The sequence below is a fragment of the Hippocampus zosterae genome, chromosome 6 (genome assembly GCF_025434085.1).
Source record: "Hippocampus zosterae strain Florida chromosome 6, ASM2543408v3, whole genome shotgun sequence".
Taxonomy (NCBI): Eukaryota; Metazoa; Chordata; class Actinopteri; order Syngnathiformes; family Syngnathidae; genus Hippocampus; species Hippocampus zosterae.
The window spans coordinates 3,841,249-3,867,837 of NC_067456.1; the positions used below are offsets into that span (position 1 = coordinate 3,841,249).

The 26,589-nt window shown below is 45.7% G+C and overlaps 1 protein-coding gene across 1 annotated transcript; it reads right to left on the reverse strand.

The window, feature by feature from the left end:
• Window positions 1-20: 20 nt before the first annotated feature.
• On the reverse strand, window positions 21-26,448 carry bin3 (bridging integrator 3). Its single transcript, XM_052069172.1, has 9 exons — window positions 26,201-26,448; window positions 22,650-22,698; window positions 21,953-21,993; window positions 17,308-17,369; window positions 14,960-15,096; window positions 11,449-11,489; window positions 5,009-5,150; window positions 3,269-3,403; window positions 21-1,482 (listed from the first exon to the last, which is right to left on the reverse strand). The coding sequence occupies exons 1-9, from the start codon at window positions 26,206-26,208 to the stop codon at window positions 1,336-1,338; spliced, it is 762 nt and encodes a 253-aa protein (XP_051925132.1). The 5' UTR covers window positions 26,209-26,448; the 3' UTR covers window positions 21-1,335.
• Between the last annotated feature and the right edge of the window lie 141 nt (window positions 26,449-26,589).

Consider the following 26,589-nt stretch of genomic DNA (forward strand, 5'->3'; position numbering starts at 1 on the left):
CAGTAAAGGGACAAAAAGAGCAAAGTCAGTTCTCATTTATTTTCTTAATGTATGCAAAAAAACAAAACAAAACACATTTGTTTACAAACAAATAAAGCCAACTCTCTGTGGTAAAAGTATTTACTGGTGTAAAACAAACAATTAATTGCTTAAAAGGGTTATTACTGTCACACTGACAACAAACAAAAAAAAAAGTAAATGCAAGAAAAATGTAACTTCAGTAAGGTATTTTTGGTGAAAGAAAATAAAATTATTAGTAACCTGATCTATCCTGACATTACAATCATGTTTTCCGTTTTCAAGTAATGATTTTACACCAAAAATAACATGTCAAGTAAATTCACGTTAAAAGAATAGACATTATATGGGTGTTTTCCATGGCAATGCTTGAAAATATCCCGCCTTCATTAGCTCGAAAGACTATTCATCAATAGTTAGCTTAAGTTAAAGTAAACAACAAAATAATTCAAAGACAAGGCAAATCGTATGACACGAGAAGGGAAAGTAAGAGCACCCGGTGTACATCTGTGACCTCTGACCTCTTTTAGCAGAGTGGACCACATGCTTTTTCGTCCACTAGAGGGAGCACTTGGCTCGATTTTGATGGAGGCCGACTGCACAGTCCGTTCGCTTCTTCAAGTCGTTAACTTTTGAGCCATTTTGCTGCTTCGTGCGCCACAAAGATGTCGCCGCGGAGAACGAAAAGATAACGTCAGGTGTGAAAAAAAAGTCTCGACCAGAAGAGTGATTGCGTCTGCTTTACGTGATAAATAGATAAATAAAATCAAACAGTCAAATGAAGGCACCTTGTAAGCACCAAAAAAATAAAAGAATGGAAGAAATAATCATGAACAGAATTATCGTACTGTCCTACAATTGATGTCAATTAATCTGGAGTTCAAAACAAAAAGCATGACTCCACGACAGTGGAACACAACCATGGAGTGATAACTGAGGTGCTGCTGTTTTGGGTAGTAACAGACTTGGAATGGGCGCGCGCGCTCACACAGTCTGTGTGAGAATAGCACTCGCTGAGATAATGGTCAGAAATATAATTTATTCTACATGACACGTCCTACACACCTGAATGACTTTACGGATACCGTTGCGAATCAACACAGAAGCACCTAACCGGCGATTTAAATGGGCATACGACATCTATGAAGATACGTTGTTATATTTAGGAGATGGATTGCGGGACGGCCACCGTTCGAGGAAAGCGGTAAAGTCGCGTTGGCTTGATGGCTTCATTAATGTGGCCTCCGACAAAACAAGCAGTGGAGAAGGACTAACCAGTTTAGTTCGGCGCCTCCCTTTGGCGAAGCGTCCGACGTCTCAGTCGTCGGCCACGATGGAGAGAGCGCGCAGCTCGTTGAGCTTGGCCTCGCTCTCCCTCTGCCGCTGCTCGTCGGTCAGGCCCGCCTGGTCGATCTGATCCGTCAGCTCGCTGAAGACTTTGTACATTTCCGTGAAATACACCACCTGCCGAGAGGAGGAGGAGGGGGGAGGGGGGGGGGGGATCACTGTTAGGCTGCGACGTGGAAGTTCAATGGGTTTGTGTGTCAACCAAAAGTATCAAGGTGAAAATTTTTTTAACTTTGATGTAGGTCCGATTGGATATTTTGGGGGAAATAAGTGTACAGGGTACGTAATCAACATCATGCACAGGGACTGATTCAAGAGACGCTAAAATCATATTCATGATTTTTAATCGGCAAAACTGCATCCGGATTTTATTATTTTGAAAAGGGCTCTAAGGTCAGTCCCTTAATGAGCCTAAAAAGGGCCTCCATGGCATCACGCAATTTGGCTTTGATGGCCCCGCACCTCACTAAGGAGAAGCGATCAGCCATTGGACGACGCAGAGTGCTGACAGCAAACGATACAGTGATGAGTGAACCCAGTTTTTTTGTTAGTTAGGTTTTTTTTTTTTTTTTGCCCCTCCCAGTCGGAACAAGGGTCAGCTTGAGCGTTCGCCAAAAGCCTTTCCGACCCTTCCCACCTCCCATTCTTCCCGGAGTTCATGAGCGAGGCCTCCCTCGAGAGCGGCTTGGATGATTAATAGACTTTAAGCACGCTACAAGAGCAACATGAGAGGAGGCTGAAGGGGAAGTACGAGGAACCAGAAAGCTCTCAGCACCCTGCGCAGACTGTACGATTTGTTGATGTGCTATGCTGATGCTATTGTACCAGGAGACTAAAATGATGACCAACCCCCCCTGAAAAAAATAACTTGTTGCTGTAACACCAAGCCAAAGGGTGAAGGTATTTTTCAATGGAACCTTTTTGCCCTTGACACCCAACCGACGGAAGGCGGAATAGCGTGGCGTCTGTGTGCACTTTTCCACCTCAGCATCAGATGTGTGACATGTATCGTGCTCGGAACACGGACATGTTTGATAGCTGCGGCCCTAAAACATCGAAAATGTTGGTGTTTGTAAAACAACTTGAACCGGGCCTCATATCCCAGGTCCCAGGATGTGCTCATCATGTTTCAAGAAACAAAGACAATCTTTTGTCATTTCTTTTCTTTTTTCTTTTTTTAAATCTTAACTGAGCCCACATGCTGCAGAAAAATGCAAAACATCTGATCGGCATGCGTACAGGTGGACGGGTGGGACCCCAGCGACCCGACAAGCGCCGCTGGACGGGACTCGCGGCAGCAAACAAAGGCGGCCTTTGTGCCTGCGCCGACGCTGCAGGGAGAGGCCGAGCGCGGCGGACTGGAGGAGAAAAGGGAGTGGAGGACGGAACCGAGGGAGGTCCGCCGGCCACCCACGTGCGTTATGTGCGTAAGCGCTCATTCATGAGACTCAAATGGTCAATTACATTTCCTCCAGGGTGACCGCCTCACTCATCCGATGCGCGCTTTCCCCTCTTCCATTTTGCAACTTTTTTTTTGGGGGGGGGGGGGGGGGGGGGGGGATGGAGCAAATTGAAAGATTCAATTGTCCTCGTCCTGAGAAGTTCAAAGCGCAGATTGAGATAATCTCGTTTGCTAATCAGGAGTGTGCCATGGAGGAAATGACACGGCCGGGGCGGCTCTGGTGCGGGGAGGGGCAGCTGCTAAAAAAGAAGCCTCACGTTTGGGGCCACGCCGGAGCCAGACAGACGAGACCCTCTCGAGTCAAACGCCCGAGCGTGGGCCGCCACCGGGGGGGGGGGGGTGTTAATCGCATTACGAAGGAGACGTGCCGCCAGGCGTGCACACGCTCACTTACTTAACTGCTGCTCGGGGGGGCGTGACGATGAGTTGCGAGTCACTAACCTGCGCCCGAATGAGGGCCTCGAAGCTGGGCTGGAAGTAGTCGATGCGGCTGTGGTAGAACTTGGGCATCTCGTCCAGCAGCTGCTTGTTCTTGGTCTCAAAGTCTTCCCTGACCGGTCGCAGCTCCTCTCTGGCCTGCGGGGACGACGCCGGGAATTGTCATTCGCCATACAACATGCGGCGGCTGTTGTGTAATGATTTTTTTTTTTCATCGAGATCATTTCACATCGAGAGAGAGAACAATTCTACTCAAAAGAGGCTTCAAACTTCTTATTGTGATTCCTTATTGAAGTTATTAAAAAAAAATGAATTGAATTTTCACCAAACTGCCTTCTAGACTCTGCTAGCTTAATGCTAACGCTCTATGCAAAACACCATAGACGGGCTAATAAAACTAGCACAGAGGTCGCAGTACTCCTTTAACCAACGTCCTTGTGAACACAAATGTTAGCAACATGGCACGCAACAATACTCCGAGGCATATATTCTTTATCCACTACAAAAAACGATTGCAGCGAAGTTGTCTTCTCTGTTTCAGCATCAAATCTACATGTAGTAAGCATGGATCAGACTGACTCTGGTATTTACATAAGAAAGAGCAGCGCAACGCCTACTGACTTATCATGATGCACACACTGTTCCATTCTTTTTACCTTATTAGTGTATGTTTCCATGAAGACAAATACAGGAGAGTGCCATTTTTCTTGGTTTAAAAAAAACAAAACAAAAAGCATGTGACCATTTTTTGCAGGCGTTTTTGGGTCAAGTCCGGGTCAATTCAAGCCACCACTGGATTGATCTTTAGACATCATTATAAAATAGTTGTCCCCCCCCCACCCCCAAAAAGTGACATCGGACGCTAGTGTTATGGAAAATCTAACCACCGAAGTCACTGGTGTCTGCTTTTTGCCGAGAAAGATATTTGCCTAATTCCCACGGAGAAAAGAGCTGCAAAAAAGGCTGTAATCACGACCACAGTGAGGAGGAGTGGGTAATGTGGGCAGACTTGGCTGTGAGTGGACTCCAGCACCACCGAGTTCGGTGCGTGTGTGTGTGTGCGCGTGTGTGAATGTATTAGTGGGTAGTCAGTCTACTGTAGACACCTAACACACGATGAATATGCGAGAGGGTGAGACTTATGGAGGGGAGTGAGACGGTATATTTAAAATGGAGCATATTGCTGCTGCTTTTTTTTTTTTTTTTTAATAGGGCGGGGGCTGCATTACGATGGCATGGTTTTCTTCACCTCAGCGAGTTGATTTGAAAATGAAATGGCATCCGTGTGTTTTTGTTTCGGATCGTCTCTTTGAGTGCATGGGGATTCAAAGGGCAGGCGTGCAGGGGGCCTCTTCAAGTCTTTGTTCCCCTGACGCTGCTTTTCTCAATGTGTGTGGGTGGATCTCCATGTGAGGATGTGTTAGCGGCAATAGCTTAGGCAACGCTATCTGTGAATGTGCGCGCCGCGGTAATGGCATGGCGGGTGCGCGTGTGCACGTGTGTGTGTGTGTGTCTCCAATTCTCAATTACGTGCCTGTAGATGTGCAGCATTGGCTTTTTGAAAACTTGAGAGCTTGCTAGCTCGCGTGGGTGAAGGAGCGCGCATGGACTGTGCCCGCATGTACTCAACTATTTTTGCTCAGATCCAGTCAGCGGTGGTGGTGCCCCCCCACCCTCCCCGCTCCCCCTGCTGATTCGCAGGCAGGGGGCGCTATCCAGCCGGGCCACGTGATCTCGCCTTACCTGGTGCAGTTTGACCATCACGGGCCCGGTTTTCTCTTTCTCCTCGTACTTCTCCACTTTGGACTGCAGGCGCTTGTAGTCTTGCAAGGTTTGCTCGCGACGTTTGACGGCCATGTTGAGGCTGGGGAAGACGGCGCTGTACCTGGGAAAAGATCAGCAAGTGCGCTTGCAATAAATCAGAAAGGTGACCGCGCCATTAAATACGCAGATGTGAATTTCAGTTTGCAAAAGATATGTATTGTATTGTATTGTATTGGTAATAGAAGTCATAATGCAAAAATAAGGTTCCTCGTCGAGGTATTTGTCTAACCCCGGAGGACAGCTCTGCATGAGTTATCCCGTGACTGACACTCTTCATTTTGAGACAACGATCATCCTTTCTGGTTCTTACCATGAGAATCTCAGTCTCGGCCACTAAAAATAGGAGAAGACTCATCTGTAACTTAGCAACAGAGTTGGCCGCTTCATCGCTGGACTTGTTGGACTGCTTTTGATGCTGCGTTTGAATGGGGGCGGTGGTGGGGGGTGGGGGGTGGTGCTCACATTGTGCATCATATCATTTGGCAAGATGGATTGATTGTATTGGGGTGTTAATTTCTGTTTAACAATTCGCAAAGGCACTCAAGTCCTCCCGTTGTGAAATTCAAAGTAGTTGTGCTTCATTTATTTGTTAATGGACAAGTACGTGGATGAGGGGAAAAAAAAAAGTTTAAGTTAACATGCCTCGATTAATCATCATGTGCAAATCAATGCCTGACCTTAAATATTCTACCACAGGTCACAATTTGACACAGGATTCTAGTGAAGGTAAGTCATTTTAAAGTAAAAAGCAAAAACATGTCCATAGTTGGAGGCAGAATTGCGAGTCAGAGGGATAATATATATATACAGTATGTAATATATGTAAATTTCCCCAGTGTCGGACAAATAAAGGATATCTTATATACATACAAGCATGTCGGCTTCACAGTGCAGAGGTACCGGGTTCGATTCCAGCTGTGGCCTCCCTGTGTGGAGTTTGCATGTTCTCCCCGGGCCTGCGTGGGTTTTCTCCGGGTGCTCCGGTTTCCTCCCACATTCCAAAAAACATGTGTGGCAGGCTGATTGAACACTCTAAATTGTCCCTAGGTGTGAGTGTGAGTGCGAATGGTTGTTTGTTTCTGTGTGCCCTGCGATTGGCTGGCAACCGATTCAGGGTGTCCCCCGCCTACTGCCCGAAGACAGCTGGGATAAGGCTGCAGCACCCCCCACGACCCTAGTGAGGATCAAGCGGGTCGGAAGATGAATGAATGAATGAATTATATACATACAAACAAACAAACATACATATACACAGTAATAACTGCTTCGTATTAAATAACGAATGCTTAAAAAACTGATACAGATGAGCATCATTTTCAAGATACTAGATTAGAGTAGGAGTGTAAAAATGACACAAAATGATTCACAGAGGTATCTACAATAGGTGAGTCACTGACCAAAACCTACAAATAGTTTTTTTTTCCTCGTATTTATCTTTTTCGAATGACTCATTTAAGCATTTTATCGGCCGAGCTCTCGCTCTGCGACAAGAGATCACCGTGTGCTGCCCCGTGCTGTTATTAAACGATCAACATGTGGGCTTCCTGACTGACGTTTCCTCTGTGCGCGCCAGCACCCTTGCCCCTGATGTGGGGAACCGCCACCAACCGGCTTTGGCCAAATTACAAGTCTATCTCCCCGATACATCTTAAGGGAGGCCAAGTAAAGAGAGATGAGCGCCGGCGCTGGGTTTCAAACAAGCGGGGATTGTTCCCGACAGGAAGCGGAGCAAGGAGTGGCCTTTTGGAGTGACATCACGGAGCTCTGCCCGGCCCCCGCGGCCCACGCTCCGACACTATTTATAAACAACCACTTTGACCCAGTTCGTGGCAGGGCTTGATGTTGATCCTCAAGTCTACTCTCTGCGCTCCAGTGTGCACATGCTTGCCGCGCCAGGGCATTACGCAACAGCCCTTCGGGGCATGACGGCACCCCTACAATGAGCGATTGATGACACAGCAAGGAAAACTGATCTCAAAACCGCGCCGGGACTCGGCGTATTCTCACGTGCGCGCTACACCTGTCAGCGAGGGCCAATTTTGTCATGACACACCGCACGCTCGCCTGTTGTTGGCGTTCATTCGTCAGCATGTAAAAAGGATTTCAAGTGCCCTCTCCCGTGGATGCTGACGTCTGACGCCGACATTCAGGGCTCCGTGTGTGACTCAGCTGTATAAGAACGGGGGTGTGCAAACTTTTTATGACAAGAGTCCGCCTATAGTAAAAAGGGCCATGTGGCCCTTGCATATATATATTTTGTGTGTGTGTAAGCGTTTCGCAGTACATATTCAAGCAACTGCACTCTGTGTGGCGTATGAATGCATGTATGCATCGCCGAAGAGATCTGCATGAGCAGAAGAAGAGACGACGTCGCTCACAAACGTCGTGTTTGCGGAAGTTAATGTGACCCAGTGTGTATCGCCTAATCTTGTAATCATCCATATCTACAGAGGAGCGATGCGAAGGGAGGTATGGATATTTTTTGGGGGCGAACTGACGAGAGGCTTTTCGATCTCTGGAAATGGCGACTAAAAATTTGCTACTCCCGCCATAAATGTACTTTATGCTCGGCGTGTGTCAGGTCAATTAAAGTTCAATAGAAAGTCAATGTAGTTCTACTCAAAACAACTTAGCCGAGTCGATCTACCAGCAAAATGTTTGTGCACTCCTGGCGTCAAAGGTATATCGAAGGAGCGCGAGTTAGAGTCAAGCTGTAGCTGACAGCGGTTAGCTGGCCGGGTCCTCAATATGCGGTCGGCTCGGTGGAAATAAGGCGACCCGAGGGCCAGGAGCGCGCACGGTGCTGTCCATGTGACGGGTCAGGGTGTGGTGAACGGATAGGACGGAAATAGCCTCTGGCTGAGAACGCGTGTTTCGGAAGCGGTGCCAGTCCACAAATGGGGGCAGTCGGGCCAGCGAGCCAAGCCAAAGTCTGGACGAAACACCCTCGGGTCTAAGGAAGCCGGCTGTCCCTCTGCGACCAGAGCCATCACATAACTCACCAGTGCAAAAAATACACACCGGACCACAAAAGAAGGACAGGAGCAGGAATTGTTTACGTGCTAAGTTCCAAAAATGAAGAGCGTTAGAGAGAGGGAAGTCAACATGCTGGTGTGCATGCACAACGGCTTCAACCTGCTTCAAAATCAGTTGAGTGTGTGTGTGTGTGTGTGTGTGCGCGCGCGTGACGAACACGTGAGTGGGAGTTTGATCTGCAGCAACTTGCCTTATGCTTTGTTGATCAAAACACACATGCTGCAAGTTTGGAAAGAAAGCAACAGCAAACACCCTTAGGTCCAAAACACTGTTGCAGGGCAACTTTGGAAAGCAACGTATTAAAAAAAATAAAATAAATACACTAGATTGAAACCAAAATTTGAGGTTGAACAGTCATCAAACATGAGACTGAGGCTCAATGTAGTCTCTCAACTAAGAAAGATCTGGGCATTTTTTGTGGCAGACTAAAGCCAACGATTTGCATTTGTTTTTTGTTAAATGAATTTGCATTATGTCACCCAAAGTAAATACAAAGAAATTCGTACCAAAAGTTTCCTTAACAAAAATACACATTTTTGACACTTAAATTTTTGGGTGTCCCTAATTCCATGACATTTCATTTCAAAATATATTTTTTTATTAAATACACAGTATACAACTATTCGGGGCGTGGTAATGGACCAAGCCTGACCTCGAGAAGCTAAAATGTGAGAAGTGACGCACCCCTATAAGTGAAAACTGCATTTATTAAGATTTGAAGCCAGAAATACAGTGCCCTCCATAATTATGAGCAACCCCCGGTTAAGATGTGTTAAAAGCCAAAATACATTTTGATTGCCGAAGCTGAACTACAGAAAAGGGCAAAAATGGTCCATCAAGTTCCTCCCGTGTGGCCATCTTAGTCCCTAGACCTCAAAGCCATTGAGGCACAAGGTTCCAGTCGGTTGCGGGCCTACACCGGGGCACAATCCCAGCCCAAGCTGAAACGCAAATCTCCAAACAGACTCGACTTGCCACAAAGTGTACAAAAGGGTAAGGTTAGGAGGCTCAGATAACACGAATGCCTGCGTGCCCACGCACTCCCATCCCCTCCCCTCAAATAAACACCGTGATGTCATTCAGGGACCCTGCTGAGTGGATTAAGTGCACATCTGGGCGACAAGATAGAAAAGACAGAGGCCGAGATGACCGAGGAAAGAGCGCCTATGTGTTTACCACACATTTTTTAGTATTGAGGCCGGGTACCGTTTCCATTAATTCTTAACAAACACAAAATCGCTAATAGTTTTTGGGTGCCAATCAAACAATGGGGCTAATGTTCATTAGTGAAGGACTAATGGAATCTTAATGGAAGCTTAAAAAATACAAATAATTTGAGCTTTTAGGCAAGCTGGACTGTTGCATAAATTAATAAGTCGCACAGTAGTAATATTTGTAAAGCGACGCGCATGGTTAATGAATGAAGAGATGACATTAACAGGGTTCCGGACTGCGATGGCATTAATGGCAAACTTCACGGCATCGGCGTGCAACCATCTTGCGACGCTTCTCTTTTCTCAACCGATTCACGGCTTGTGGGCCCAGGAAGCCGGGCCTTTTGCCATATTCAGAGCCGGCCCACACGTCCGCCTGCCGCCCACCAGGAAGGGGAAATTAGAACCATTCCATCCTGTCATTTCTACGCCACCGGAGCAAAGGAGGAGAAAAAAAAAAGGAGTCGTACACGAACACTGACCCACGTGGATTCAAAGGGATCATGTGTACTTTGTTGAGCTTATTTATTTTTTGTTATGTTCTGGTGACCGTTTCAACTTATATTAAATGCTCCTGTGAGAAAAATCAAGTGTGCCAGAACTCTCTTCTGCAGTGTACGCTTAAAAGTCCTGGGAGGAGCCACAGGAGGAAGCAAAACCTTAACAAGCCCTCCGGAAGATGAGTGGGAGCATCCAACCACTCCCTTAAGTACGTCTGCTTTGCATGCCTGTGTGTGTGTGTGTGTGTGTGTGTTTAAGCGGCTGAAGGAATGGAATAGCACTCTCTGCCTGCTCAGATGGGGGCGACTTTTAGGAATAAGAACCGTATAAACTGTCTTCCAGACACACGCACAGCAAAGCAGCGATGCGCCGACGCTTGTTCTCTTTTCCAAGAGCACGCTGTAGCTCGTCTCGGAAAGTACGTCTTGAGATACCAAAACATAAAATGGCTCTGTGCAAAATCTTTGCTTTTGTTCCGAATGAGTCCTCAGCATTAAGGATGGTCGATAACCAGTATCGGTGCCGATACATCGGTACTCACAAGCTGACTTGAAAAACATGCTCCGATACTATGGCACAGATACTATTTTAACCAGCCTGACACAACTTCCGGGGAGGTGTAGTAGGAGCCATTTCAGCCCCGTGGAGAAACTTCTAGTTGGTAAAGAGATTACCCGCACTTTGTTGGCCGACTGCAAATGATGCTCCGCAAAATGGATGATGAGCACGCTCAGACGGGGGGCGTCTGGCAAGCAGAGTTTCTGTCGCCAGCTTCGCCGCGCCATGAACTATGACTTCATTGCCCTGTCCCATTTGGATTTAATAGCTTGTGATATTGTGGCGAAGCGGGTTTTGTATTTTCTTTTTAGTCACGTTATTTTGTGGCTAAGGGCGGCCCGGTAGTCCAGTGGTTAGCACGTCGGCTTCACAGTGCAGAGGTGCCGGGTTCGATTCCAGCTCCGGCCTCCCTGTGTGGAGTTTGCATGTTCTCCCCGGGCCTGCGTGGGTTTTCTCCGGGTGCTCCGGTTTCCTCCCACATTCCAAAAACATGCATGGTAGGCTGATTGGACGCTCTAAATTGTCCCTAGGTGTGAATGTGAGCGTGGATGGTTGTTTGTCTCTGTGTGCCCTGCGATTGGCTGGCAACTGATCCAGGGTGTCCCCCGCCTACTGCCCGAAGACGGCTGGGATAGGCTCCAGCACCCCCCGCGACCCTAGTGAGGATCAAGCGGCTCGGAAGATGAATGAATGAATGAATGAATTTTGTGGCTAACACACAGAGCTAACGTAGCATCGGACGACGTGTTCTTCTTTGCCTCCTATTTTTTTCTCCTCATATATTCTATACGGTGCTGTATTGTCCTCGCTTTTACACAGTGGTTGCTAGTGCTCAGAGTGACACGCAAAAAAAAAAATGAAAGAACCTGAGTTTGTCAACGGGAACGTATAAATTGCAAAGTAGAGCCATGATGAGTTGAAAAGGGGCAACATACAAAGCAAGAAGGCTCTGGTTCCTGTAACAGCCCCCATTCAGACTGTCCAACAAGCCAAATAACAAACAAACAACAAATAAACAACAAACAAATAAATTAAAAAAAACAAACTTACTTCTTCAAAGGGTCGATAACGGTCTTCTGGATCTGGTTGACCTGCAGTGTCATAAAGATGAAAACACGTCAGCGTCAAATTACAATTGTTCAAATTGAGCTCCACTCGCGGTTAAACGTCTCGCTCATTCGCAACAATCTCGCGGCGCAAATGACAACATGCAATTCAAATAGAGCACTCAGGAAAAAAGGTGTGTGTGTGGGGGGTGGGAGGGGGGGTTGCTTGCAAAAAAAAAACAAATAAACAAACAAACGACACAACAACAAAACAAAAACTTGGTGATTATTTTATTGCACGCAAACCCCGAGGTGAAACCCCTGAATATTCATCGAGCTTGATATACAAAAGGATGCACCTGTCAGGGGACCGACATGAAAGCAAAGCCCCGCTGATTTCCCGCTGTGTGTGTGTGTGTGTGTGTGTGTGTGTTAAATGGAGGTAAACGAACATCTCATTTCAAGGCCTCCAGCCTCAGCACAAGAACTTGGCAAAGGATTCATCAAGTTTCTTCATGGACTCCAAATGACAGTTGGGAGCTTCATCCGCAAACACGCCGAACGCGGATCAAGAAGGGCAAACGCGAACAGGGACGGAAGAACAATTGCGAGGCGTCGATTACGCGCGATGATGATAACGACGATGAGCTATCCTACGTTTGCCCGCTATCGAAAGAAGGCCAGCTGATACGGCAATCTAACAAACGGAAGCGAGGTCGCAGCTGCGCCATGCGAAAATGCCCCGACCAGCTATGAGAAGGCAACGCAATGCTGAGATGCAGACTGCCTGATTGTGGTTGGAGGGGGGAAAAGGAAAAAAAAAAAAGCAATAACAAACAAGTGCATGGGAATTCACATGGTCTTTTGTTTTACATATTCACACCAACAACCCCCCCCCCCTGCCCACCCCCCATCTCCGCTCCTACCCGGCACCGCTTCTTCTAAAAGGTGAGAGCATGCGGGCGAGGAGGGAGAAGAAGAGCAGCGGCAGATTTGCTTAAGCATGCCGGTGCCCTCTACCCTCTGCCCCTTCCCACAGAGAGGAGGGGGGGCAGCGCTATTCCTCGGAGGCCCCGCAGAGCCCGAGGCCGGCGCTCAAGCAGCAGTCTCCATCAGTGAGTCACGGGGCAGAGGCCAGCCCGACACACAGGCCTCCCAAAAATACACGCAGATCGCAGAGGAAATCAATATCCCTCCAAACGGAGCATCCTCTACCGCGCCGCCGCCATCTACACTGGGGCTCAGCTTCGGCAGCCGTGCGCCGGCGGGGCTGCGCGCCCTTCCTCAGCCCCAGAAATAAACACACGGACCGGGGCCACTGCTGCCTTCATTATTGCTCCACGTTTCATGCGCTGGATGCTTCTCGCTCACTCGCGGGCCCCGCGGCGCCGCTTCTCGTCTCGGCGCGCAGCCGAGCCAAGGGTGGCTTTTGCTTTTTGTGTCTGCTTTCGCAGGAGCGCCGGGGTTTTCGCTGTGGGTGCCGTCGGAATACGCACAGGCGATGTGCGAAACGGCGAGCGAAGCTGAGGTGATTCCGCGCGGCGGGAAAAAAAAATGCTCGCCGCGTCTTTCTCGCCTCGAGCACATGTTGAGCCACTTTAGAAAAAGTCAACACGGAATGAAGGTTCGGAAGTTTATTTAGTCAGACGGGGAGAAGTGGGGGAATATCAGGTGTGACGAGCTGTCAGTTCCTGTCTAGCTGAAGGTTGTCCATCAACTGGACCGGGGCTCAGTGTCTGGCTGACTCGAGATCGAAGCAAAACGCCGCACACGGTTGAGCATCAACAACCTTTTTCCGTCTACAGAGAAATTGCGCATTGTGCTCACCGACACATGAACGCGGCTGCTATGGAGATGAGACGATTTGATTGTGTGGATGTTGAGGAAACGCAGGGAGTGGGAGGGAAAAAAAAAAAATAAGTGATTGGATTGAACTCAAGCCAAAACAAGTCATGGACCACACGGTGCCGTGTGCACTCGTTTGATTGCCGTTGGGTTAAATATGATGAGCAACCTAAAGCGGCCAAATATGCTAGCTGAACAAAACTGAGTTGAGCAAGAGAACAAATCAGAGTCCATACAAGTGAGCTCATCGTTAATCCATTTCACAGTTTAACAGTTTTTGTACAGCTGCAGAGTTTTTATACCAAAATCAAGGGAGTCGGCCACTTATCCCCCATCCCACCAAATTTAGCAACGACATGAAGCATCTCACGCACAAATGATTTAGATTTATTTGATATGATGTTCTGTGTGTAAAACTACAGTCTCTGTGAAACGCATGGCAATTTGTCGGTGTCTGGAACACATTCATTGCGTTTCCATTATTCCCTATGGGAGACGTTACTTCAGTTTTCGTATCCAAGGTTGAGAATCAAGAAGGAACAGAGAAAGCGGACAAATATTCAGCCCAGTCAACATGTCTTCTATGGTTTTGTGTTTAAAATGGCAGAACAGTGGCACTTTCTAAATTTTTGCTTTCTTGATCAAGTTTGCGTCATGTGATCCCACAAAAAAAAGCAAAAACAGAAAAAACTAAGAAAAAAAACCAAACTACTGGCCATGATTCTCCTCAAAAACTCGCGCACGCTCTAAGACGGAAGACGAAATGTTGTGAAACGACGAGAGTAAGCCAGCGTATTTATTTAGGAATAAAACGAGCTGAAATGACCTTTTATCAGTGACTTCCTCTCAGATTCTCACCCCACGTTGTCGCTATTGTTGTGTCTGTCTCGGCGCGACTGGAAACAACGACGGCAGATTGCAAAGTGCAATTTTGTGCTGCGGTCAGACGGCGCTGCATTTCCATGAACGATATAATCAATGTCGTAGGCATGTCAAGCACATTTGAGGGTTAACGGTAGCGAATGAGTTCCGGTTAGACGAAACTCACGCATCTGACAATATAGAAAATAATTTTTGGGGAAGACTTGGAAGCAAAGAAATGAGTTAATTTCAACCCAAGTTTCTATTGCATATTTTACAAATAGATTAGTGAATTTAAAAAAAATATATATATATATTAAAAAAAATAATTTGGACTGTTTTTCAGAGAGGAAAATACGATTAATTTTAAATTATATGTAAATAACACACAAGAGAAAAATGAAACGCCGGGTTTCGCAGCAAGTAATACCAGGAGACAGACGCCAGAAAAAGCATAAATATGTGAAATATTCATGTAAAAATGTTGAATGTGTATTTTATACAAGCTTACAGGCTTTCCGAGTTGTGTTGCGCCTATTTTCGAGCAAAGGCCTCAATTGTCTGAGTCGCGTTTGACAATTGTGAGTCACGTCAAACAAACAGCCTTTGGGGATGATGCCAAAGACGCTTTAAAGGAAAAAAAAAAAAGAAGCAGTCAAGGTAAAACATATAGGGAGCGTTAGGAGTTAATGTATGTATGAAAAGAAATATTGACCAAAAAATAAAAACCACGTATTTGCGTGAGGCGTGCCAAGCCAGTTCCGAGAGCCAGGATTACAAACGCGAGCGCGATAGTGTGCGATTCTGACCTTCTCTTGGTTGAAAGAGTCCATCGTCTTCATGGCTGTGTCCAAAGCCGTCATGGACTCGAAAAAGGCCTGGTCCTGTTCGCACAGCGGGTTACTCAGAAGGTCGGCTGAGATCTTCACCGCCGCTTTCGACATGGCTGAGGAACACGTACAAATAAAGATGAATGGATATCGTCACATCTGAGCTCATTGATTATCACATGCAAAATATGTAAAAAATAAATAAAAATGAGCAAGATGTGAAATATTAAAGTCATCTCAAATGATGGCACACTGTTGCCCCTTTTGTCCAAATCTGAGGAGGTCGTAGTGGCCCGACCGCCATGATGGTTATTCACCAAGGCACCGAGAATCTCGGCCATGACGGCACCAATTACTGTTAAGGCGCACTTCGTTTCGACATGTGGCATACACGGCACATTATGGCTTCGCTATGCACGCTAATGAGCTGCGTTGCGGGAGACGCGAGATGACAGGAGGGACCGTGGTGAAAATGGCCTTTTTTCCAAATGCGGAAGAGTCACTGGTCTGTTTTCGTACTTCTCTCCGGAGGCCGGTTTCAACCAACTAATTACTTCGGCGTGGCGTTTTTTGCTTTTCTCACCAGTTGACAAGTGACACGCCGCTGGATACTATTGTGACGTCGATAGAAATGTGCATGATGAGGGACAAGCGATGACTGAGGTGATTACTTATTTGAATGAGCTGTGAATGAAGGATACTCAAACATTCATTCATTTTCCGAACCGCTTGATCCTCACTAGGGTCGCGGGGGGTTCTGGAGCCTATCCCAGCTGTCTCCGGGCAGTAGGCGGGGGACACGCTGAACCGGTTGCCAGCCAATCGCAGGGCACACAGAGACGAACAACCATCCGCGCTCACACTCACACCTAGGGACAATTTTAGAGCGTTCAATCAGCCTGCCACGCATGTTTTTGGAATGTGGGAGGAAACCGGAGCACCCGGAGAAAACCCACGCAGGCCCGGGGAGAACATGCAAACTCCACACAGGGAGGCCGGAGCTGGAATCGAACCCGGTACCTCTGGACTGTGAACCCAACGTGCTAACCACTGGACTACCGGGCCGCCCCAGGATACTCAAACAAAAAGATTTAAATTATTATACTCATACAGTGGACCATTTCCTATCGCGCTTGGCCTCAATAGGCTCGTAAGGTTTGCCAGGAGCCTATCCCAGCTGATTTTGGACAAGAGGCATGGATACACCCTGGACTGGTCGCCAAGCACTCACAAGGCCCACATAAACATTCACATTCACACCAATGGACACTTTCGAGCAGCCAACCTCCCGCAATCGACCCGTTCGCGCACGTCACGCATGCACGATGAGCAACAGCCGTAACCGACACAAACCAAACAGAATAATACACCAGATACAAGACAGCTAGATCTGCGAGTTTGTGAAAAGGAAATCACTGCCTACCTTCGTGGGAGGAAACCTGACACAGGGAACTTCTGTAGCGCGTTAAGTGCAGAAACATCACTATGCTAGCTCGCGTGTGCCGTTCTAAAACGCCGCTCCTGACACCACAGATTTCCTTTCTTTACCGCTGGCATCGTTGTATCGCAGATCAAACAAAAAAGTTCTTAATGAGAATAAACAAAAAATGAGATATAGCTCAATGGCTGGGATAGCTATCTGCAATTGCGGACCGCTAACCGCTAGCGACTTCCTGTGACGCGCCACAATAGGTTAAAGATGACCTACTTTTTTTTTTTAATTCTTTATTGTGTACATCAGACTATTGTCCTCCGAAACGCCTCGCGGTCGACAAGAGGACCAGTCCACGGACTACTGTTCGACTGGTTGGGCGCTCCCGGTTTAGAATGTTCACACTTGAACTACATAAAGATTCCCATTATAGTTTGACTTGAAAGTATTTTGATTTCCATAACTTCCTATTGGTTAAATGGTTTTGAAATCTCAGTCAATGTACGACTCCCGCTCTATTGCAAATAATGAAACAAGAAACGATGACACGGAAAAAAAAAAAATCACAAAACCATGGCTAACAACCATGTTAGTGAATCAAAACCAAAACGGAACAAGGTTTTTAAAAAAAAAAATCTACATTTTGGAGTTCGTGCAAAAGCGCAATTGCACACACACAACAAGCCTGAGAAAAAAAAAAACCCTTTGAAACATAAAGGCGGCGCTCTGCATTCTTTCATCACATTTGTTGAGTGGCTCCAAGATCTGGCACATGGGCAAACGAAGCGAGACGAGACAAATATCTTTGCAGCCTTGAAAAACCTGCCAATCAACAAGTATAGCGATCGATGGCATACAAAAGAGGCTGCCCGTGCGCGACGATGGCGGAACCTACCTAAATCAGCCTCCGTGCTTTTCTTCATGTCCTTGTGAAGCTTTTTTGTCTGATCCTCCAGCCTGCGCGAAGACAAGACGGAAAATGATTATCGGCAACAATCTGCCGCGGCGATACAATACGAGCCGCAGATATGGGTCAATGGCTTTAAAAGAGAAAACAGAACAGGAAACAGTGGTCGGAAAAATCCAAGTATGAGAGTTGAACTGCTTTATTGTAAACAATACAAATTAAGAGTCTGACTAAAGTTGGACAAAGGAAAGTGCGCTGCGAGAAGAAATTACACATTTCAGTGACTCCGCATATAAAGTTATTATGGCATCTTTCAGATAATTAACCAGACAAGGCAAAGTGTTCTTGTTAACATCAACTATATTTGCTCCAAAAGCATTTAGAGCTTTTCATCATTCCGCTGTACATATTCCATTGATGGGTGTTCAAAATGGCAATTACGAGTCGAAGGAAAACACACGACGCTCATTACATCAATTGAGGCAAACTAGGGGTTTACAATCTCCCTCGAGACCGCTGTCACATCATTCCTCCTGGTTTGATGAACAAGGAAATTAAGGTTTCATTTCCAGATCGTGCTTTGTAGGATTTCTCATTTGAAGGCGAATAGATGGCGGGGAGGAGGGGCAGGACAAAATCCGGGCGAGGATATGAAGAGCGTAAAGCAGGGGTGTCCAAACTTTTTGCCAAGGGGGCCAGATTTTATGTGGTAAAATGTCGGGGGGCCGACCTTGGCTGACATTCTTTACATTGAACAACAATATTGTTCAACAAATTTTAGTAAGCCAGTCTGTTTCACCTTTCCATTTTTATTTTAATTTCAACAATCTTAAGAATTTCTTTTGGTTCATTTGAAACGGGTACATCACATGCAACTGCTTATTCACTTGACTTTTTCTTAAACAGAAGTCTCCTGAGTGCAAATCAATCAATATAAACACAGAGTGATGTCTTGTTAACTCGTGAGTGATGCCCTCTAGTGTCTAAATGCTATTACTCATTTAGTGAATGCTATTACTCGTTTAGCCACTAGAGGGAAGCAGTACTCTATGAAACATCACTCACCAGTCTACGAGAGTCAATGCAACACGTGTTCCATTGCGCCCAACCTGCGGGCCAGACGGCACTGATTTTATGACAGGGGCCGAGGGCCGGATGAAATTCGACCGCGGGCCGGATTTGGCCCGCGGGCCGGACTTTGGACATGCCTGGCGTAAAGTGTACAAAAGCGGGCCTTGCAAGTACAAATCAAAAGTGAAGGTGCAAGTGAAGAGTCGTTTCCTCAAATGGCAAAAAAAAATGAATATGGAACTCGTACATAACGGGCAAAAATGCATTAGACTTTTTTTTTTTTTTTTTGCAGCATAATAAGCACAGTGGCTCATTCACCTACAATTGATTACATAATGAGTTACCCACACAGTTCCGCATTGCCGTCACTAAAACACGATGGATTTGTTTGCTTGCGTTTTGTTAATTTCTGAGTGGGTTGAAATGCAAACTCCAAAAGATCATGAGGGTCAGAGGCGCCGACGTTGTTACTATTCATTCATTCATCTTCCGTACCGCTTGATCCTCACTAGGGTCGCGGGGGGTGCTGGAGCCCATCCCAGCCGTCTCCGGGCAGTAGGCGGGGGACACCCTGAATCGGTTGCCAGCCAATCGCAGACGTTACTAATTTTCCTTAATCACTCTTGAATTGAGCGGTAGTTTAATGGCTTGAAAATGTACCTCAACGTCGGAAAACAATTCCGATTTTTTTTTGTTCTTTTTCAAGATTGGCCTTCAAAGGTTGCACAAAAACCAACTGCCATCGGGTGTGATCATGTGACACTTTGGCATCAAAATCCAAAAAGGTGTTTCGAGAATTCAGACATTTGTTCCATGACTGTGTTTACAACGTCCAGAACATAGCTTTTTTTTTTAAAGCTAGCGTATGTTAGCTAGCGCAGGTTTTGAAAATGACAGCGCGGAGAAAAACTATTTTTTTCAACTCAAAGTTTCTTTATTCTTTTGCTACCATAAACGTGTCGCACATTGTGAATCACGTGCATCAATAATAATTATTAATAGTCTCACCGTGTAGCAGACTGGATTTTTTTTTTTTTTTTTTGACAGCGTGGGCAAGATGTGTCCCGCAGGCCATCTGTTTGACACATGTGGACTCGGAGGTAGGGTGAATTCATTAATTAATACCTATCATAACACGCTTTTGAGCCTCTTGACGTTTTCAAGGATTTCACAGAGAATCGCCGGCGACCAGATGGAGGTTTGTTCCAAAAATGTCATGCGCGACAAATGATGCAACGTGGCGCTTTATTGTTCACGGCGCAGCTCTGTCAGAACAATCTCCACAGTAACTTCTTATATCACTCGCACCAATTAGATGCAAGTGGGTCTCGCGGGCTGCATCAGATGTCCTCTGAAGCAATCACAAGCTTCGTTTTCTCATAGTCACAAATGTGCTTTTGTGATTTCGGCGGTAAAACGCTACAGCCAACATTATTAGCAATACTTTTGGCAGGATTTAATCAGTATCTGGTCATTGCGGTGCAGCTTCCTGTGTGTTCTGAGAGGATTGGACACGCCACATTACCCCTTATTGCTGCGAACGGAGGAATTTCTTTTTATTAAAAAAAAAATAATAACAAAATTGCACCGAGTGTTCTTCAAACGGTTAGCTAGGCTCGACTGATTGACATCCTCGTGTTGATGCATTTTCGAAAGCACGTCACCCTGTAAACAAGCCAGCGTGTGTTTTTCCATTCCTCGCTTGGCTCACTTGATGAATTTGTGTTTGGCTTGACAATGGCTCTCTCCCTCAGCGCCGTTGTCGTTGATTTGCGGCTCTCGGCACCGAACGGAGAGCAAGCGAGCGCGGGTGAGGAGAGTCAGGTGAGGCTTGAAGCGTATTCCAAAAGGTGCTAATAGCTTGGCCTCATGGAACAGCTGCTGCTCCTTGACCCACTGCCCTAAATCTTACCCTCCATCAAGCTGCAACTTTCCTATAAAAAAAAATTACTTTTGGGAAAAATCAACAATACAAATCCACACAATCGCCGCTTGTGACAAGGAAGAATATGGCTTCCCTCAAAGAACGTAGCAGTCAAATCGAATAAAACAATGCATGCAATCAGAGTCGGGCCTCCTCGAAATGTGAATATGAATCTGATACGTCTCGACAATGTCCGGGTGCAACCCTTCATAACGCCGTCACTTTATATGGACGTTTTCAGAGTATGATGGTTAAAAGGTTATTTTAACATTGTCAGGGTTTTTTTTTCCTTTCTTCAAAATGAATTGCAAAAATCTTTCAAATGATCGCTTTGATTGTTCGACAACATCTTTATGAAATGACAATGAATCTCTTTCTTTTCAAGAACTATCCTGACACGGTGTGTGTCTGAACAAGAGTGTAATTTATTCTTCGAAAAAAGAAAAGGGCAAACAAGAACAGGGCAAAAATGTCATGTCACATCCATTACTGACTAATCATACCTCGTAAAACAAGAAAGCAGGTAAGCACGAGCCTGACCCGCGACCAGAGCCTCGGTGAAATCACTGCTTTCTATGACAAAGATTTGCCTTGATGCAAAGATAAGCATCTGTAGGGTGGAGCACCAAAATGCCAGTCCATGCTTGCTCCTCTGACTCATGTGTGAGGTCTATCGGCACCACACCTTTAACTGATGAAGGGTCCTCCTACTCGGTGTCTTTTCCATTGATTCCACTAGACCCTGAGGGAATTTCTGGTTCCAAAGCACTGCATGACTGTCCGTGTTTTATGTTATTCATTCATTCATTCATCTTCCGAGCCGCTTGATCCTCACTAGGGTCGCGGGGGGTGCTGGAGCCTATCCCAGCTGTCTTCGGGGCAGTAGGCGGGGGACACCCTGGATCAGTTGCCAGCCAATCGCAGGGCACACATAGACGAACAACCATTCGCACGCACACTCACACCTAGGGACAATTTAGAGTGTTCAATCAGCCTGCCACGCATGTTCTTGGAATGTGGGAGGAAACCGGAGCACCCGGAGAAAACCCACGCCGGCCCGGGGAGAACATGCAAACTCCACACAGGGAGGCCGGAGCTGGAATCGAACCCGGTACCTCTGCACTGTGAAGCCCACGTGCTAACCACTGGACTACCGGGCCGCCCGTTTTATGTTATGTGTTGTGTTTATTATTTTACTTTATGTTAACTGTTTTGTGAAGCGCTTTGTTACTGCTGCCGCTGTTGTGAAAGCGCTATATAAATCAGCATGTATTGTATTGTATTGGGTATTCAGGAATCCCCACCAAACCACTGGTATCAGTGTTTTGTTGATTTAAATCGAAAAAAAATCTCAGTTGTCAGATCTTTTAAGGATTCATGGGTGCCTTGTTACAGCAACAGTATTGCGGCCAGTAAACATTTTTAAATGTGGATCGTCGATATTTTTTTTGCTGCTGCCAAAAAACAGGACAAATGGTAACATCAACAACAAGAAAAAGATACCATGTGAATTCTAATTTGCATGCTTAAAAACCTGAATTTCAACGTCAGTAAACTTTGGAGTAATTACAGTACAAAAAGTTCATTCGTTTTAAATTAAGGGAAAAAAATGAATCTTCATTTCAAATGGTTACTTACTTTTGCAGCTTGTCATATTCTCTTTCAAAGTCTCTTTCAACCTGGAATACAGTTTTTTTTTTTAATCAGTCATTTCATTTTTTAACAGCATTTGAATGATGAGATCACACTAGATGGCTAATCACAAAGTCTGAGCATACAGTGTTGGAAAAGAAAAAAATAATTTTTAACCTCACTCGGCAGGAAACTCATTTTAAGGCTGAATTTCCAGTGCATAAATCTGAAGAAGGATATTTGGACCAACTCGACATCATCACATGCTCACAGTTGTTTGTCGGTTCTTATGGGGCTTGGGTTTGCTCATTTTAATTCAGTGCTCTTGGGCAAGGCATTGGCTAGAAAGCGTCGTTCATCCAGAGCGGCAGCTTGGCTTCCCAACTTGTGGTCATTGTGGGCCTTTTGGATGGAAATACGGCGGCCCGAACGAGGGAGGTGGTTGACAAAGGGACAGCCGCAGAACCTCTTCCTGATCTTGTCTAAAACGAAACAGGAAGCTGCCGGTGATTTCTTGGACCAGAGTTCCATTACAGGGGAGATTGGAACACCTACTCATGGTTGCTTCAAGGAAAGCATGTCTGATCAATTGGGCCAATCACCATCGACTTGGTCTTTTGCAGCGCGAAGATATTTTATCGGTAAATGACCATCTTGTAAAATACACACACTGCAGGTAGGTACGGTTCTGGCGGCGACTTACAGTTTTGGAGACAATCTGCTTCTTGGGCTGCCCGATCTTGAAAGGAATCCTGAAATGAGTAAACGATGCCAATCTGTCGTCAATTGCATGACTGGTGGAGAGTGCAAGTTGAAGGTCTGAACAGGAATTGGGACCTCTCATAAGAACAACCTAAAAATGTTAATTCCATGTACACTGACTTCATGAAACATGTACCCGATACTCCCACTCCCACTCTCACTCCCACTCCCTTTCACTCTCACTCTGGCAGACTTTAATGGATTACCTTTGCTGACAATCGTCTGTTCATAGAGGAACGCGAATGTCAGACCAATGCTAAATCAGATAAACTAAACACAGACACCGTGGAAAATAGTTCCAGCAGACCCGGCAAGAGGTGATAGTGTTCGGGCTCTGCTGCACAGGGTGTTCACAACTCTTTGAAACGTATCTCTTTAAATACTTTTGTTTCCAGAGTAACAACCTCACGTATGTGTGAAAATGCAAATGACAGGGCTCTCAACTACTGTGCTGTATGTTGCACATAGAGCGCATTTGACAATAAAGTTGACTTGAACTTGAACTTTTTGCACTGGTGCGCCCAACTTTTGTTTCTTTTCTTTGGCGCATCACCACAAAAGTTATGGCCATGCGAATTTTCCCCTGCTTCGCATACCCACCTACGTCTGGTGCTAGGAACATTGCCGGGTGACTTTCTCCCCCGTTTCTATTTCAGTGCTATCAATAAAGAATGCTGACCGGTTAAGACAGTTGTAAAATGCGGTGACATGTTTCTAACGTAAAATGTGTCCCTTGGCGCAATCAAGGTTGTCTAATTAACGCCGCACCTCTTCATAAATGCCAGTCATTCTGTGCCGCTGAGTAAATATGTGAACTAAAACTTTTCTACACTGTTGGATAAAGTCTGAGCCCCCCCCCCCCTCCACCTGAGTTTTGTCAGAACACTATTCGCCCTTAGTTAAAACACACACTCTTTTATCCCCATTTCAAACCCTGAGCGCCAGCTTTAATAAGTACCTCCGCAGCATCAGAGTGCTTTGCGAAGCCAACAGTGCCTTACCAAAGCGCTAGCTGCCGGGTTGTCATTGATACAGGCGCTAATGGGCTGAAATCTAAGCGATATGATGGACAGTTGTGTCTGACAGGCAGGGTGAGGCAGCAGCTGCGTCAAAAGAAAGGTGTGTAGTCTAATGAGATGGAAAAGAGAGGGTGTGATGGAGGGCCGTGTTGTGCAACCAGGAAGGAATGCAAAAATCACACGTGAGGTAGATTTCCATTTGATGACATAAAAAAAAAACGATTTAAAAAAAACTGACACACACATCGCAGCCAACAAGACAATTAACAGAGTATAAAGCAGCAATGCCAAATGATTGCTCAATGATGACCTTATTATCTATGTGGGGGGGAATAGCTGCTTCCCCTAAGGAAAGCCAAGAAGGAAAAGTGTCCACTCAGGTATTTTTTCGATCACTATTATGCTAACAGTTATTACAGATAATTAATGAGTGTATTTTACTGATGTCAATTGGGTATTGTTTTCATGATGTTATGGTGATATGGTGATGCACGAAAAGTTTAATTCCAACCAATGTTGAGACTACGGGACTGTTGCTGCTCCTTTCACATGTACAATTTATGTTCAGTTACAAAAAAAGAGAGGAGAGGACTTTTTTTTTAAACTCTGATCGTACCTCTGAATGTGTAACATTGCCAGTTTTGTCCCTCCATAATGTTTGGGTGCCAGAAAAACTGTGAGAAAAAATGTCCAATTTTGCAGGCGGTGTTAAAGGTTCTAGTATTGTTGGTGTGATCACGGCATCATGGGAACTCAATAGGATGAAGTCGGCTCCTTCAACTGAGCTGTCAATGTGTTCAAAGTGCGCACTCAACATTTATTGCAACGGGCACGACGTCACCGCCGTTCAAAAGCACGTAGGCATGAACAAAGATGTGACAGTCTTCTGGAGTATCATGCACGGGCTGCGAGAGCCAATGGCGACCTCGCCTCTTGCAGCTAGCACAGAGCGCCGGTTGAAGATGGTGGGAAGCCGAATTGTTCCGCCGGTGACCCCAAAGTCAAAGCTGTCACGTCATATGAGCAAGTGTGCGGGCTGTGCTGGAATGCGGCCCTCAGCAGAGTCCATAAAGACCTCTTTTCACGGCGGCTTCACCCCACTCTTGACCTTGTGTTTGGACGTGCGTGCTGGCCCAAGCGTCGCTTGCCAGCCATTGATGCCGACTGAACCGAATGACGCCATGTCACTTGATTGCTCGATAGCCGTCGCCCTTCCGTTTTACACCAACAATGTGCCAAGTGTCATAAAAAGTGATTGTGTGTGGATACATCCGAGGATGTAAAGGGTTGTTAATGTTGCTCCCATTGAATCCTTAAGCTGCGTTCATGAACATAACATACGGTTGGATATCTATCTATCCATCTACTGATCTATCTATAAGTAATTCATGTGCTTTTGTCCATTTGTTGAGTTTAGTCCGTCAACTGTTTTTAACAATTTTTTAGTGCAGAATCCACAACTATTTTTTCCTCTTTCACGTCAGGTTTTTAAGCTAGAGCACACCCGTTTTCTTCAAACATACAAAATAAATGTGTAAGTATGTATGTAAATAAAACACCGACATGAAAAGAGCATCAAATGAAATACAATTTACAACTGTATGCCCACGGTCACAAGGTTAAGAGAAAAGCCAGCACTAATGTTCGGAAATTCCTACTCTCGGTCCATGCTGTTGTAGGTCACAGTGTGAGGTTTTTGGATATAGCGTCTCATTGGGTTAGGCAAGTGTACCGAATTGGGTGTCGAAAACTATAGTATTTGCTGACATTTTATTTTGTACCGGATCTGCTCCGGATATCGATACGCCAACTTCCTTTTCCCACTTGGCCCTACTTTACTTACTTTATTTTCACTTTTAAACTTTTTTCAGTCAGTAACGTTCTTCAACGTTGTGCATTTACGAATGATAACAATGCAAAATCTATATAGTGATATAAATACAACTATTACTGCAATCATATGTGCAGCGTTACTGTGACGAGCGTGCTAACGTGAGCTGGGAACAGCTGCACTAATGTAAACAGATGACGAGAGCTGTTTACGACTTAACTTGCTTGTTAAGTTGAACGTTTTATTCAAGTCATGGTAATACCAAGCACGTAATAAAAAATAAAATTGAAATTCATAAACTGACACGTATCCTGGCTTAATCCTCAGTTCGCCTGTGTAGCGAAGCCGAGTTAGCTTAGCACGAACTTGTTTTCACACGGTTAATAAATAAAGTGTTCCCCCGGAGTTACAACGCTTTAGCTATCCACACGACAACTACCAGTTGAATATGTGAAGTTGTACAGAATATATAAAAGCGGCGTGTAAGTCTTTCGTCGAAGCGAGCGCTAATTTAGCTTGAAGTCGTTAGAGCTACCAGGAAATAGCCTAAGCCCGGCTCGGCTTACTTTAAAGTATCGTTTCGGGTTGCATTAAAACTGACCACAATCCAATCGTTCGAGTTGGGGTGGAAAAGCGACTTACCAGCTCATGTTGGCTTGAATTTTTAATCCAGTTTCATTGAGTTGCTGTGTTTTCTTCCAAGGAACTCATCCCTCACGGCCAAACTACGGGGCATGGAACAGGAAGTTGGAGGATCAGCCACTTGGGTTTCCTCCGAAGTAAGCAGCGCGACTCAAACTTGTAAATTCACCCAAATGACAAAACCATTAATTTTTACCATGGCATGAATAGTTTTTATTTTGTGCACGAATGTAAAAGGTTGTTTGTTCAAAGCAGTGTTAGTTCCAGGACTGGCGTCACTGAAGATATATTTCATAACTATGACCTTTCCCCCTCGAGACAGTAGTGGCCAGACGATCCACCACCACATCTACAAATAGTCCCTGTGGCATTTGTTACACGGAGTGTGA